The sequence below is a fragment of the Blennius ocellaris genome, assembly GCF_963422515.1.
Source record: "Blennius ocellaris genome assembly, chromosome: 17".
NCBI lineage: Eukaryota > Metazoa > Chordata > Actinopteri > Blenniiformes > Blenniidae > Blennius > Blennius ocellaris.
The window spans coordinates 3,433,294-3,449,641 of NC_137666.1; the positions used below are offsets into that span (position 1 = coordinate 3,433,294).

At 42.3% G+C, this 16,348-nt stretch overlaps 1 protein-coding gene across 1 annotated transcript; it reads right to left on the reverse strand.

Moving 5' to 3' along the window:
- Positions 1 to 8,632: 8,632 nt before the first annotated feature.
- ak7b (adenylate kinase 7b) lies at positions 8,633 to 15,783 on the reverse strand (the record flags this gene model as incomplete). The annotated part of the gene is made up of 19 exons (XM_080512592.1): positions 8,633 to 8,783; positions 10,554 to 10,616; positions 10,705 to 10,863; positions 10,975 to 11,195; positions 11,278 to 11,472; positions 11,583 to 11,615; positions 11,704 to 11,826; positions 12,320 to 12,380; positions 12,454 to 12,573; positions 12,887 to 13,036; positions 13,432 to 13,509; positions 13,590 to 13,680; positions 13,755 to 13,843; positions 13,966 to 14,049; positions 14,149 to 14,256; positions 14,936 to 15,030; positions 15,261 to 15,369; positions 15,468 to 15,623; positions 15,706 to 15,783. 18 exons carry the CDS (start codon positions 15,781 to 15,783, stop codon positions 10,581 to 10,583), a joined length of 1,986 nt encoding a protein of 661 aa, XP_080368718.1. The 3' UTR covers positions 8,633 to 8,783; positions 10,554 to 10,580.
- Positions 15,784 to 16,348: the final 565 nt, after the last annotated feature.

Genomic DNA, 16,348 nt, shown 5'->3' on the forward strand with positions numbered 1-16,348 from the left:
CCAAACAGCTGACTCGCAGATATATGTGAATAATAATTCCATTGCAAATAATGATAACCATAAAACTCCAAATCCCGGTAATAAAAGCAGAGTAGAGCTCCCTAATGGAACGCCGGCCTCCCTGCTGCTCCCAGTCTAATGTTCCCGACGAGCTGCTCGCCACTTTCCATAAAGCAATTTTGCAAGCCCACTTCAAACGTGAATCACCTCGAAATGAGAACTGCACCCACAAACCGCCAACCCGCCCCATCTGTCTGAACTCCTCCACCATCGGTACCCCGCCTCGCTCCGCGCCACTTTGCGCCGCAAGTCCCTGTGCGCCGGCGTTCCCTCGTCGCTCGGCGTTCTCAGCGATGCATTGTGGGACACGTCCCAGCGTGTGTGTGTGTGTGTGTGTGTGTGTGTGTGAGTGTGTATAGTGTAGTGTCACAGCAGCCATCAACTCGCCTAAAACAAACAAATGGCTAGAAAACGCATGTGTGAGCTTTGTAAAATTGCAGTTAAAGTCTAAGGTAAGTGTAACTTGACTTTTCCATGCATAGGATGTGTTAGTAGAAGTTGTAATATTTATTATTGCAACAACAAAAGGAAACAGTTTCCTTTGATCTCGGCCTTCCTGAGCTCAATATTTTTCACAAGTGGTGAACTTTAACCGCCTTTTCAATGTTTTAAAGCTATTTGATTTTTTGAATTTTTTTATTTAAGTTATCGTCCAAGTTGTTCCAAATCCGTCTCACAGAAAGGCATCTACTTTTTTTTTAAATTATTTGTTCTTGCCTTGTTTTGAACAAAAAAAACAACTCTCTCAATGTTTGAATATCTTCTGGATACGAGGTGGAAGATTATAATTATTTGCTTTATACATGACAGCTCACGTGTTTAACAGGACGTTAAGTGAAAGGATGCCCGAATTCAGTGGTTCCTTCAAAATGTGGGAAAACCAAATTTATCCTCCCATTTCCAAGGCGATGTTCAATCCGACAGTAGCCTCACGTATACCAAGATCTATATATTGTAAACTATAACCAGGGACTACCATTCCTGGCTGTCGTACGTCCTCAGCATTCAAAAGAAAAGCACATGTTTAGACGCCGACGCCATGTTTTATAACCGACGCACCGAACCGTCATCTGATCTCGTGTGGCCATTTTTGAGAGCGTGGACCGTCTCGATAAAAAGGCACACTTTTTGTTGCGTCTCGTCTTTCTCGCTCTCTGCTGACTGAGCAGCTGACGACCACATGGCCAGCAATCTGGTATAGTGGATTTTTTTTGTTGTTTTTGTTTTGTTCCCCCCCCCCACATTTTACTTTGCATGCATTCACACTACATTCACACATAAACTCTGCTCTCCGTGGACGGATATGGTCCATGTTCACGTTTTGGATTACGCTGCGGCAAAACAAAAACATTCCCCTGAGAATAGTTATTGTGGATTTCCTGTTTCTTCAAAAGGAGGACGTGAACCATAAGGGTCAAGCTTTCAAGAAGAATTTGATTCATGCCAATGATGTCATACTCATCTCAAGAACCGTTCTATTTGAAGGGGTTGTAAAAACTCCAGCCTCAGTGGAGAATAACTTTAAAAAGAAATAGCTGAGAGCTTGTGGGGTAAACTGGTCTCCTCTGCCGTGCTTGGACGCAACAGCCAAAGCGCAGCCGGCGCCCCTTCCTCTCCCAGAATGCATCACAAGATCCGCCGATTGACGAATGAGACCAGACGAGTGGATTCAGCGGGACAGACTTCCCTCTTCCCTTTGTGGAATCAGACTCACACCTGGACGCACCAACTTGCCCCCGGATGACTCGCCGCTGCCCCCTCATCCAAAGTGGGGGGAGTGATGGGAGGGAGGGTGGGGGGGGGGGGGTTGGACTCCGAAGGAGACCGATGACAGCGTGTGGCCGCCGACGCGTCTCCGTCCGACGTTTTCGGCTCCTCGTCTCCATCCTCCATCATAACCCCTCCCAGCCTCCTTCGCCGCTCCAGCCAAAGTGGCCCCAGGACTTGTTTCCAGCCCAAGACCGGGGCTTCTCACCAGCGCCTGAGCGATCTGAACCCCATCCAGTCCTGATGGCAGAGGCAGACGAGGCAGATGCCCGGGCTGTGGGAGTAGGGCAGCGTCCATGACAGGACGGGGGCCTACTTTATCATAGTTAGGAAGGAGTGAGGGCAAGGCATGAAAATCAGCACATGCACACTCACACACACACATGAGCAGTCAGAGACAAGACCTCTGTCCACATAAAGGTGACTGGAAGCTGAAATCACCACGAATGGCAGAATTTCAGTAAAGCGTTGCAGTATGAAGCTCATAATCTGACAGGAGGAATGTTTGTGTCCGTATAAGTAACCACTGGAGACGCAGATTGATTATTTTCCGTTAAAACATTAAATACAAATACACAAAACTTTGACTTTGTGTGTGAAAGTTAATAGGGTGTAAAGGGAAATGGTAGCTGTTTGCAGATAAGACATAATGTTGGTGTTCAGGTTTTTTCTTAAGATAAAGAAAACGTCATAGGCAACAAAAAAAAAAAAGAAAAGAAAGAAAAGACATCCTCGCTTTGAAGCCACAACACCAGATTGTCTCTTTCCAAAAGTTTGTAGGTTGGAAGTTGGAACTTGGAATTAAATAAAGATACATTGCTGGCGAAAACTCAAAAGTCTCACCTCCAAACTGAGTTTTTGGACACATTTCTTGCAAAAAATATCTTGTTTGTGTTAAGATTGTATCCATCTTGTGGTCCGTTCGACTCCTCCAGTACCAGAAGCAACAGACACAACAGCTCAATATAAACACCAACGCTTTTATTTATTTTATTTTTCTAACTGTCCTCCTTTGTCATATATTGTAGTTAAATCGTCCATGTGCGTAAAAAAAAATATTGACGGCAACTTTCAGCGTTCCGCGTTAAATATTTATGAAAAAACTCCAAAAGCCATTTTCTAAAATTGTGATTTCAAACATAATGGCAACGCCGTTTTACTGCAAACAGCCCCAAAAACAAACAAACAAACAAAAAAACAACGAAAGTTCACCAGTTTCACTTATATAAAAACGTTATCAAAAGGCAATTGACTTTAATGAGAGTTGAATTAAAGCAGAGACAAAAACGCGACGTCGATTCATCTTGGAGCGGTAAGATGCGAACGCAAACGACGAAAGCCTTCTCGTCTCCTCTCTCCGTCGGCGGGACGAGAAGGTTGAAGTTTCTCCGCGGCGCCGACGTAAAGAACGGGTCAAAGCCGCTTGTAATCACTCATCGCCGTCTGACATTATGGCTGAGCAATTAGGCAGGACAGTTGTGTACTTTACTAATGAACAATGGTTGAATGAAGCCTCCCCTCAATGCGCCCATTCATCACCCAGGAACATCCTCCACTTCTCCAAGCTCACACACACACACACACACACACACACACACTCACACACGCACATCATTGGCTGCCTAAGACGCACACACACATACACACGTCCTGCTGTTGCTGTGCAGTTGGAGGTGTTTCCACTGGTTTGATGAGTTTCTGGCCGATGCTCTCAGCCTCCCTGCTGAATGTGTAGCTGCCTCTCCTCCACCTCCTCTTTGTCTTTTCCCCCTTGTCAACACAATCCCCCCATCCATCCGTCCTGAGGCCCGGGCCCGGCGGGGGCCAATCCGCCCCTCGCGGCGTCCTCTGGGTGCTCTCTGCTTCTCATATGGTCTACCTCCCCCCCCCCCTCCCCTCCACTGCCCCCCCCACCACCCCCCCTCCTCCTCCTCCCACCACCGAAACACACACTCACTCATGTCTTTGGGCACTAGCGAGGACCTTTGATTTATGACATCAGTTCTCTAAACTCACAGCTCGGTACTTAATTCTGTATTCAAAAACAATTCATCATCACTTCAGACAGACTCTTAAAAAACAAAAAACAAAAGCAAAAAACTCTTCCGATCATACTTGACATTATTTTTAACAAACCGTCTGCCGCACTTTAAAACTACAACAAACATCCACAGTTGGAGTATTATTATTATTATTGTTGGTTAATATGACTCTGTATGTAACAAAAATAAAACTTCTCTGAACTCATGTCAGCAGAATGTTTGTAAACTCCCACTTCTGAACTTCATGAAAAACTTGAACGTCACGAGCTTCTGCTGGCTGCCATCATTCAAACACATTTTAGAGAAGTTAAACATTAAAGATTGTATTTTTTTTTTTTACCAATATTCGCTACAGAGGGAGTTACTGTGGCCATGGTGTTCATGCACGGTAGCGACTGTAAAAAAAAAAAAGTAGATTTTACTCAGTTTCCTCTTGAGTCGGAGCATTTTTGAAAAGTTCCACCTTCAAATCGTGGGACTTTCAGTGGCTTTGAGCGCCGACGTCGAGTAAAACCGACGCCAAAAACACAAAGTTTACCGTTTTCATATAAACACTGTCGTGCAAGTGAGGCCTTGGGTATTTTTTTCTTTATATTCAGGAAGTTCAAACATAAGATTGTATGGAAAGTCCTGCATCCAGTATTGTTCCAGTATGTAAATCGAAAAGAAGTAGAGGATTAAATCATTGGTTCTTTCATGACACATTGTTGGACTGAGCTCATTGTAAGTACATTAGAGACAATGCGGGTATTTAAATTGAACTTTAGTTTAAGACGACATTAAATAAAAGTATCCAAGTAAGAATGACCGAGTTGTACTTTCATCAAAAAAAAAAAAAGATAACATTTGGAAGTCTGTCTTTAAAGTAAAATCACTATTTGTCATTGTTAAAAAAAAAAGCATGTTTGTAGTAATGTTAGTCATTTATACTGTATATACAGAGAAATACATGGACTGACTGGCTTCATTAAACATCCCAAAGAGGACATAGAAGAAGTAGTAGAAGAAAAACGAAGTAGAGCATTGTTTTGTTTTTTTAATGACTATTTGCAGAAGATATATACTTACACACAGCAAACAAGCTAATAAATAACCAGACATTTTAACTGATACGTTACTGATACAAACATTTAAACTAAATGAACAAATAAAAAGAGACACAATATATTACAATCCCATAAACTAAGTTAAGAATGTTCCAAAAACAAGATCATTTTCAACAACAGATAGAAGTAGAAGTGGTAGAAGATGTAGAATAAGTAGAAAGCGTAGTCAAAGATGAAGTATAAAAGAAGTAGAAGATGTAGAATAAGTAGAAAACATAGTAGAAGAAGAAGTAGATGTGGCAGAAGTAGACATAGTAGAAGAAGAAGGACTCGGAGTACTAACAACTTCACTTCTATGTTCAAAATCAACTCGGATTTAAGCTCACTGAAAATTAAGCTCATTTTCAATTTGATTTGTTGCTTTTGTACAAATTTCAGAATAAAAAAAAAAACTGCTTTTCCATAACGTGCAAATAATTGCATTTTTCATTAATGGGCTCATTTTTGATGGGGATCATAAAGTTATTCAAACTGTGATCATCTTTCCCATGCTGTGTGAGTATTTGCTGAATGTGCAGGTTTGAGTACCGGCAGTTTGTTTTCCGGCGTAAGCGGCCTCGACCAATCGGTCTTCATATCGCGGCAACCACCCCGCTCCTCTCCTACCTGAGGAAAAAGCAAAGATGCTGCCGTCGTGGGCCACGACACCTGCCACGGCGTCAGGCGGCGTTTTGATAAATTTACATTGAAGAAAAAGAAAGAGGAGGCAAAATAGACGCGATGTCTGGCATCGCCGTCTGCTTTCCACTGCTGCCTTTAATCGATGAAAACGCTTTCTGGGGCCTCCGGAGAGCGAGCAGAGCCGAAGATAAATATTGGCAGAAAAGAAAAATGTGTCGTCCTTTCCAATGGAGGGGGGGGGGGGGGGGGCATAATGATATTCAGAAGGAGACCCCCTGCTGAGACGCAAGACAAACTGTTCCTTAGCAACAAAACACATTTTCTCTCTTCGAGCATTCAGAGTGAGACTGTGTGTGTGTGTGTGTGTGTGTGTGTGTGTGTGTGTGTGTGTGTGTGTGTGTGTGTGTGTGTGTGTGTGTGTGTGTGTGTGTGTGTGTGTGTGTGTGTGTGTCCCAGGTCATGCACGAGGACAAAAGTGAGGTTCACATAAAGAAAAGTGGTGCTTGTTTACAGCGAGATTCGTTACGACGCAATTTTTAAATTCCTCAAACCAGCGTTCCCTTAAAAGCACCAAAACATATTGCAGGTTTGTTTTTGTTCGTTGTGGGGACAATCACCCCCCCCCTAACCTAAACCCCCCCCACCCCACGATACCTCACTCACCCACAGGGATGCATGTCGCAGTGGGGAACAAAATGGAGGTGCTTAAGAAGGTGAATCGTTACAATTGTCAGTTTCAGGTCAAACTATGGTCCCTTGAAAACATTAAAATAAACCGTGTGTGTGTACGCTGATGGTCAGAGTCAGCTTGGCGTTTGTTTCGTATCTGTGAGCCCGCATGCGTCTGCTTCATTTTGGGGTTTTTTTCATTTTAGGGGTGTGAAGGCGTGCGATCGCTCCCGTGGATTAAGGGGTGTTAGGGAACAGTGACCAGCATCACTGAGAGTGGATTCACGCCAGATGCTGCCACACACACACGGCTTAGCGCGGCTGATAGCTAAGTATTAGTCGCGTTGTGGGATGGACACACACACACACACACTTGCACACACCACCACAAGTCAAAAGGTGCAAAACGAAAACACTGATAAATAGTGATAAGGAACATTTTCAATGTCATACTGATGCTTTTCATGGCCTCAATTGGTCATTTATGGAATCACTATCTTAATTTTTTCTTTCTTTCAGTTAATGGGCCATAAAGAAGCACGATTTTAAAAAAAATAACAAAAAAAACTGCCTTCTGAGTTGTTGCCAGAAAACATTGAAAATTATGTTTGTTTGTAATTACAACTTATTTATCCACTGCAAATTATGGTGCGATAAAATGTGTTTTCATTCCCGCTAAGCTACCTGTTGCTTCATTCTGCTTCGGGAGTCAGAGTCCTTTGTCGGCGGAAAGTAAGAGTGTGTGTGTGTGTGTGTGTGTGTGTGTGTGTGTGTGTGTGTGTGTGTGTGTGTGTGTGTGTGTGTGTGTGTGTGTGTGTGTGTGTGTGTGTGTGTGTGTGTGTGTGTGCGCACGATAAAGCCGCACACGTCCTGCTGGGAAACACACATTTCTCTGTATTTCAACAGCACACGATAGAGAAATGTTTTTTTGTGTATTCAACAATAGAACTGACTTTTTTCTTCTTCATCTTTTTTTTTTTCACCAATGATTCTATTTTAACAATGGAATAAAATTATCGTGAAGGAATCTGCTGCTTTCACACAAAGTAGAAGTCTGACCCATCCTGAAGGCAACAATTCAGAATTAGTGAGTTCTCGGTTGGACCTCGTGCGTCCGGCTTTAGAATTCCCAAAACAAACTCCCCTGTGTTCTGTCCTGTTGCATTAAAAAAGAAAAAAAGATTTGCTCCTAGAAATAAATGTATTCACATCAAGATTTTCAATGAAGGGGGGGGACTTTTTTAAATATGAAGCTTAACTGAATGGCTTAGTATTGCGCAATATTGTCCAGTTAGTCCTTAGATCTATATAATGTCCTTTTATAGAGGAAAGACATGAGAATGTTTCAAAATTACTACAAGCACGAGTGTAAAAGAACAATACTGTTTGATAGAAAAGGTTATTTAACACACAGAAAATGCACACGACATACAAAACACTGTTTCCAGTAACTTGATACAAAACTACATCAACAACAACAAAAACACTCAACCAAGCAGGGCTTCAGATTACTGGAAAACTTGCACTTGTACTACTCGGATACTGAAGACAACTGCAAGTGACAAAGAAAGTCTGAAATCTGCAACCGGGAGAGAGAAACGTGTCCGTCAGGGGGTCAGAAAACTGTGTGACGGCCTCACACGCTGAAAGGAAATAACAAAGATCCCCGAATTTGTTTCCAAAGTCGATTAAACTAAATCCTAAATGCAATGTCACTAATCACGAGAAAACATGTCAGCGCTGTAAAAACTTTAGCCCATTTGTTAAAAATATCAAATTATCAAGTTGATCTGTTTGCATAAATTTGTGGAGACATTTTTTAATTTCACAAAATTAGACGAGGGATTCTGGAAAAGTTGCAGAAGAAACTTGATCAACTGAAACTACTGGATGTTATCAACATATTTTCTTCTTCTCTTGATTCTATGATGAAAATGAAGGCAAGAAAGAGATTTTCAGGTGTCCACAAAAGGTATTTCGAAGTTATTCTGCTCTAACGGTCCGACCCACTCAGGATCTCATCGAGCTGTATGCTGCTTTAAGCTGATCTTCAATCAAAAACAAAGCAGCTTTGCCGTCAGCTGACGTGTAACAGTCGGCTCATCTTTTACTCTACATGTTAAACACATCGTGTGATAAAAAAAGAAAAAGAAAATGCAACACAGTTTGAATTCCTCGGGGATATTTGCCGAAACAAACAAAAGGTACGCGTCGTCGCTGTGAAGACGCACAGAACAAACTCCAGAAGTCACGGTGTCTTCGTTTCATTTAACTTTTGTTTATTTTCAACAAGCCAACATTCAGCTGAGAAGGTAATTACTTCACCAAAAAACATTCATTCAAACACTAAAGACATTGAAGAAATCCACACACACAAAAAAAACCACCTCCACCGCCGCAGACCTGATGATCCAACACTGACACCTAGTGGCAGCAGGCCGTCATTGAAACAACCCAAACGACTCAGACACTGAGGTTTTGTGAATGAAACTTCTGGAGTGTTGAAGAAATATGTCAACTGTGTATTATTGCAAAGGGGGGAAAAGAAAAAAAAAGTGTATCAATTAAGACAAATTTCAATGTGCTTCACTGTGTTGAGCTTGAAATGATTCCAACATTAGTTACAGCAGCTCACATCGATCATCGATCAGCCACAGACATGCACACGCCAAAGAAATATACTGCTGGGATCTAAATGAATAAATATATTGCATCATGTGAAACAAAGAAACCAAAAATAGAGATTTACCTCGAATAAGAATCTGTTCTGACCACCTGCATCCTTTAACTCGCTATGTTTATCAAACAAAACAAACCAATAAATGCAATAATAGATCTATATCTCAATCTGAAAAGTCTGTTTCTCTGTTTGGTTGTACAAAAATGTGCAAATAATAGTGGCTGGATTTTTTTTTTCTTGCAGCTTTTCAGTGTAAAATCAGCATTATACTAAAAAGATATTATTTGAAAACAGTGTCTGTTAACATGCATGCCAACAGGAAACATTCAATTACGAGTTCCGCAGAAAATAATAAAGTTCAGTACTTAAGAAAACACTATTTAAAAAAAAAAATGTGTTGATAATATTACACATGTTAAGTAATCAATTACAAATTTCAGGGGGAGTTTTGGTTCCCTCTGCTGGGCAAAGAGTGCAACTGCAGACAAATTTCGGGAAAAAGATTTCAACAAAATTACATATTATTCATTAGAAGTGGCCAAAAAAAATAAAGTGTTCCTCGATGGCAAAGCTGTAAAAACGTCTGCCTTGAATATTTTTTATCGTAGTCTCCAGTGCTTTAAAATGTGTGATCATCAATATTTGTGAGCTTTTATTGCAAAAACAAACAGAGCTCCTGCCAACAAAAACACCAATAAAAAAAATAAACAAACATTCATTCTGCTCTTCTTCCATCAGTCACTTGGTTTAGTTGAGCATTCAAACTTTAAATGTGCAATCAAAAAAACAAAACAAACAAACTCGTGAATATGGACCTACAATCGCTGCAGATGCTGAAGAAAGAAAGGATCCCTGTATTCACAGACTCAGCTTGTCAAGTTTTGGTGGGAATTTGCAGTCAATCATTTGCCGCGCTACAAAACTCACTCAGAAAAAATCAGCAGACATGTTTACATAATATTTACCGGCCTCATCTGGGATTTATTTTGAGGAAACTCCCCGTGTCGCGAGCGAGTGTTTGTGTACCTGGGACTCGCAGATGGCGCATCAAATTATCCCGCGGCAGCCTGCGTCACCATGTTTCCCAGATAAACTCTGTTAATTTCCCCGCGCGGTGATTAGGTGTGTACAATGAAATAATTTGGAGGTCCGTTTGCAACCAATTATGTGCACTTTGGAGTCGTGAGTGGCAGCATGGGGGAGCCGCAAACTCGCTGCCATTTATAGCGTTTCAGCCTTCCCGGATATCGGCAGCCAAATCAGAGCAATTACGAACCGAGCGTGTCGACTTTTGAGTTTACCAAGTTCATTAGGCAAATTAACTTCCATAATTAGCTTTTGGCTCGGCGCGCGCTTTCATTCGCTTTTTGGGGCGATTTTAAGTAATGGCGAGCACACCAGAGCCCAAAGAAATCAAGAGTGGGGAATCCGGGGGGGGGGGGGGGGGGGGGATGGGCCACTTACTAATTAGACCTTATCAGATTCCAAGCATGAACTGAGGGACACTTGCAGTGTGACGACGGAAACATTTTGACGAGTAAGACTAATGAAGAAAAAAAAAAAAAACGAACATGAAACTGGCGTCACGATCTCGAAATATTTACTCACTTCTTTTGTCGATTTCGTTGACGAGACTTAATCAGAGGGGTTGTTCTTAACCAAGTACTCCGCCTGGAACAGAATAAACCGAGGGGGGTTAGAATGTAGAGTTGCCAGACGTTAAAGGGGAGAAAGGTGTGGCCTGCGGAGGGTGAAATACCAGAAAGTCCACGGGGTTCTCCGGTTCCACCCTGCAGCATTCGGCCAGTCCGCGGCTCAGCGTCGGCATGACGTGCTCCAGCAGGTAGTTCCTCATGGAGAGCGACTGGGCCTCCAGCAGCTCCTCCTCCTGCTGCCTCGCCGCCTCCCGCTTCTGGTTCTGGTCGACCAATCACACGATTGGACTCAACAGGTGTGTGTGGAAAGTTTTTTGGGGGTTGATTCTTCTGATTGTAGGAGATTCTCGCTGTTGTGAAGCTACAAGCCTCACCCACTCCCTCCAGCGAGCTTCCCTGCGCCTGGACTCTTCCTCCTCCCACTGCTCCTCCTCCTCCTTCTCCTGGGCCTCTCTCCTCAGCCTCTCCTCGGCCTTCCTCTGCTCCTCCTCTTCCTCTTCCTGGCTGGTGGAGCTGTAGTTTTTGGGCCGGCCCACGGCGTCGTAGACCTTCAGCATGAGCAGCCGCCAGTCCGACTCGCCGCTGCCGGTGACCTCTGCACCGAAGGACAAGGAATTACGTACAACTTCGTCACGTTAGAGGAGGTAGAGCAACACAGGGACGTGGCCACGCGCTACCGAGGTGCAGAGGGGTCGCGTCCGTCTCCAGGAAGTAGTTGACGGCGGGGTCGGCGTCCATGTTGCTCCGGTAGTCGGCCAGCCGTCCCAGGAAGCGCTCCTGCTCGTAGTTGTGTCTTTGCACTGAGCTCTCGGGCAGGTTGATCACGCGGTCGATCAGGAAGTCGTCGGACGCGTCCAGGCACAGCACGAAGTCTGCGGATCGCACGCAGGAAAAAACATTTACAGGAAAGAACAAAGCGTGAAGTCGCTTTCCGACCTCTCTGGATTGAACGTTGAAAATAAAAGAAATGTGCTACAGAGACCCGGTACTATCTTGGATGTGTCGTCGTCTCCACCTGAAGAGAGACGAAAAACAGCTGATGAGGGTTTATATATTGTGCACACACATCTCAGACTGTTTTTTTTTTTCTTCCTGTGTCTCACCATCGAAGAACTCTTTAGCCTGCTCGTAGGTTTCAGGAAATCCATCCAGGACGAAACCCTGGTTCCTGCATGGAGTCGACAGCAGTTTTTCATTCAGCATCTTCAGCCGGTCGTCCAAAATACCTGAGACAAAAAGGTTTTGGGTGATATTTTTGGAATTGTTAATGATCAACGTGAAAAGCAGCCGAGCAGAGGAAAGTCACTGCTCCGGGGCAGATTGTGTTACACACACTTTTAATTTGGTGAGTTTTTCCACCAGATGTCCTTCATGATGGAACGTTAGAAGCAACCAATGGGGTTTGAGCATCTCTAAACTTTGCTAAAACTCAACATGTCAAATCTTTGAAAAAAAATACAAGCGCCACAATGAAATAAGATGCTACATTGCACAATTTCCCATTAATTAATATTCCCATAGCATATTTTGAGCAACATTTCATTTGACACAAGGTAATCGAACAATAATAATAATAATAATAATAATGTACATATAGGACACTTTAACAGTGAAAACACCAGTCTGGACAGTCTCTCTTGAAAAATACAGAAACTTAATTGGTTGTTCTGAGACTTAAAGCACAATTTTCAGGATGTGAACTCGTAATTTGGTCCATACTTTCATTTTGATCCGTTTGCTTCGGGCTGCCCTCTGGGTCATGTGCAGAGTTCACGCCTTCCTGAAAACGGAGATGAAAAAATGTAAGTCAAACTGTTGTACGAACACACACAGAACCATGTTCCGAAGGCAACCTGTGGGAGGATCTCGGAGTCCTTCAGCGAGGTGTAATGCAGTCTGTAGCGCTCACAGATCGCCCGGCACGCTGTGCTTTTCCCCACGGCAGGAGGCCCCAGCACACATATACGGATGGGCTGGAAGAGCAAGGACAGGCAAGTTTATTTATAGAGCAGACACAGTGCTTTACACTTCACAGAGCAAAAAAAAGACATCAATTCGGACTTTTTTTTTTTTTAAAGACAGAATATTGTAGAATAAATAGAATAAAGTAAGAAAAATCTATGCTATATGAGAAAGTTTGTTGCAAATGATTGTATAATCATGTCATTTTCCATATTATGTTCTTCATATTGAGACACAATGAACATTATTGCTTTATCACAGACATTTATGTTGTTAACATTCATTTTTTTTCCTTGGAAAATGTCAGCCATGCCTGCTGCCTACCTGCAGCCCCCGCTCCCGTCGGTACTCCTCCACCACCGGCTCCATGTTTTCCACCAGACCGGATTTACACCGCCAGTTAATGGAGAACAGCGTCTCGATGTGAACGGCAGACATCCGAAGGTTGACCAGCATGGAATCGATTTCCACCACCTGTCAAGTGCAGAAAAGCGTCACGTCAACAGACCTGGAAGGAACGCTTCAGCTTTTTTGGAAAATGTTAATTTCTCTCATAGAAAACAATTTTAATATTTAACCATAATTAGGACTGGACACTCCTTCTCAGCAAGAGGAATTATATAACGTTTTGATATGCTGGAATGTTTTCCAGAGTATCAAAAGCTAAATGAGACGGGGGTTTAAGCATCAAAGTATGTTTGTTTACACTTTGAATTTGTGAATGACTCAAGGTACCAAAACCTCGGCTAAAACTACAACCGACCCAAGTCTGTTATGAACTTCCGATTCAAAATCTTGTCAATTTTCCAAGAAAATCCTATAAATTTTAATCATCTGTCAACAATTCCCCAAAAAAAACTGCTACTTACACTTAAGTCTTTGACGAGGAAGGCCTCCTCAACTGGCCTTTTGCAGATCTTCCCCGGTCCGAGTGCAGCGGCGACGGCCTGGAGGGGGAAGAGTTACACATTAGGAGAACGTCTTTTCCATCATCAATGCATCCGTAGTTTGATCTTCATCACTTGACCTTCACAATGTCGCCCATGGTGCAGCTGGAACTGTCAACCGCCAGCAGGTACTGAGGCTCAGGCCGAAGCACAGCCACGTTCTGAACCACTCTGGAAAACATCCGCATCACATCTGTCTATTGAATCTTTGTTTCCCCACTTTTGCGTGTTCTGTGCGTCCAAACCTGGCCAGATCGCTGACGTGAATCGTGGGAACAAAGTTGTCGCCGTCTCCAAAGACGGGAATTTCGCCTTCTTCGCCGACCCACGAAGTCTACAGAGAGATGTCATTGTAAATTGACTGCGACGAGCGAAGAAGAATGTTGAGGATGGAAATTCTCAATCAATGACTTTACAATCATTCGAATTCTAAAATACAAAGATGCTGACGTCAACCTTAAAAAAGTAGTGGAAGATCTGTTCCCCCATCCCATACTGAAGTCCTGACGCCACCACGTATGTGGAGAACCTCGCTTTGTCCTGAAAAAGAAACCACCGCGCGGCACCGTTCAACTGTGACGACTCTCAAATGAATGCGTCCGCCGGAGAATAAAATGTCAAAGTTCTATTCCATCTGACCGTTTTGCCCAGCTTCACCACCTTCTTCTCCAGGTCAGTGTGCTTTTTGAAGTTCGGATGAGCTTTTCTGCGCCTGAAACTGTCGTCGGTGAGCAGCTCCGGGTCGTCCTGTCGCACGACGCCGACAATAAAGACAAAGGCACCAGAAAGACTCCATGATTACAGCCATCGGCGAATGACAATCTACTTGACTTGATTAAAACAATCACAGAATGAAGCAGGGGAAAATGTGTCCACAGGCTTATTTAAAGCATTCATCAAATGTGATTTTGATTTACAATAAATTAGATCATCAGCTGTGATAACAGTCACTTTTTATCTATTTGATGAATTTATTATCTATCTATCTTGAATTCAAAATGTGTATTCTCATTTTTTGTATTATTATTTCTAGTTATACTAATATATATTTCTCTTGTTTACATATATTTGGGGACTTCTCCACTTGAATCAAGATCATCACAAGCCATTTATGGTTAAAAAAAATACTGTTTATACACTAAAAGTGACCAAAATCACACACATCCCAGCATTTCTGGTGAAGTATACATTTCCAAATGGCATATATATATACATATATAGATAGATAGAGAGAGAGAGAGGAATTTCTCACAACATTTTCATATTTTCATTTTTATATTATATTGCTGAGACTGAAAAATACAATAGATGTGTTTCCACCTATACTGTAACTACCAGCCATTGTTACTACATGCGGTGAGGGACAAAGATAGAGTAAAACAAATGGCCGTTGTGTTCGATAGCAGTGCAGTATGAATCCACTCACAGGATCCGGGGACTTGTTGCAGGCCCAGGTCATCACCGTAGAGACGAGAATGAACACCTTTGGCTTAGAGAAGTGTCCCATTTCGTCGTGAAGGGCTATAAATAAAAACACAGGAGGAGTAGCTAATAAATCACTGCCTGTCACAATGTGGATTTGCTCTGGAGTCTACTCATTGTAACCAAGTTCATAGAAACTAAAGCACAAGTTTCCTATTTTAAGACTCAGATTTTATCAACTCAAATAGGGGCTGGAATTAGAATACATGTAATTAAAAGAATAAAATGATTGGACAATAAACAGCCAGTTGAAACCATCACAGACTGACCTGAAACAGCCCAGAATCCTTCATCCACCTGGTCATCATGCTGGCTGATGTTGTAGATAATAACGTCACAGGCCAAAAGTTTGGACAACAAATCATCCTTGTCTGGTTGCTTGAATACAAATATAAAGATTTTTTTTATTAATTTAACTCAAAGCAACAGATTTATGGAAATTTACTATATGAGGCTTTTTTTCTTTTCTAACTCACAAAATAATGCTCCAACACAAATGGCCACTCCTGGTTTGACTGATCTGAAACAGTCCCGACGAGCTCAAACCCTCCTGCTTCCCTCTGGTCGGTCTGAGATTCACCATCCAGGTGTTCAGAATCATCCGTTGCCTCCAATCCGCTTTCACTTAGCAGCTGTAAACACACACGGCACAGAGGAGCTAAGCTAGTTGCTAAAAGGAAAAAAAAGAAAAGACTTTTAACATTAAAACGTTACCTTAGCGATGTTTTTGGACGCATACGAGTCTATCCTGTTGATAAAAACTCTTTTCGGAGCCGGTTTGACTTTCTCCATCTTTTTTCCCCCTCTTTCTGTCTTGAGTCGCCCCAGCTTGTGTGGAAGTGTGTGTACCGTTACCATGGAGATGTGTCCCCCGCGCGTGTCAAGCTGGCGTCAGATATCCAGGAAGTAGGATTCAGACGGAAAGAAGCGCGTATGATAGCAAAAATATGGAAATAGAATTCATAGCCAATATAATAAGTTTAATAAGCACATAACATATTCGGAAATGAAAATTGGCAAATGTGAGCCCAAATTTTGTGAAGTTGAACACGTAGCGTATTAAATAATATCACACTATTTCTATTATACTATTTATCATAAAAATATTTGTCATTCTCATTTTTTTTTATATTTAAAAATTTCACAATTACCCATCATAGAGAGGATTATCTAATTGTATTCTTTATTGTGAGCAATTGTCTGTCAACATCATTTGATTGTTATGTTTGATTGCACTGTTTGTTCGTTCCTTCTTTGTTAAATAAAATCCAAAAAACTAAGACAATACAGAACACTGCTTTCACATGTCTGACTTTGGATTTCAGCATTTCAGTCTCTTACATCATGTAACACATAC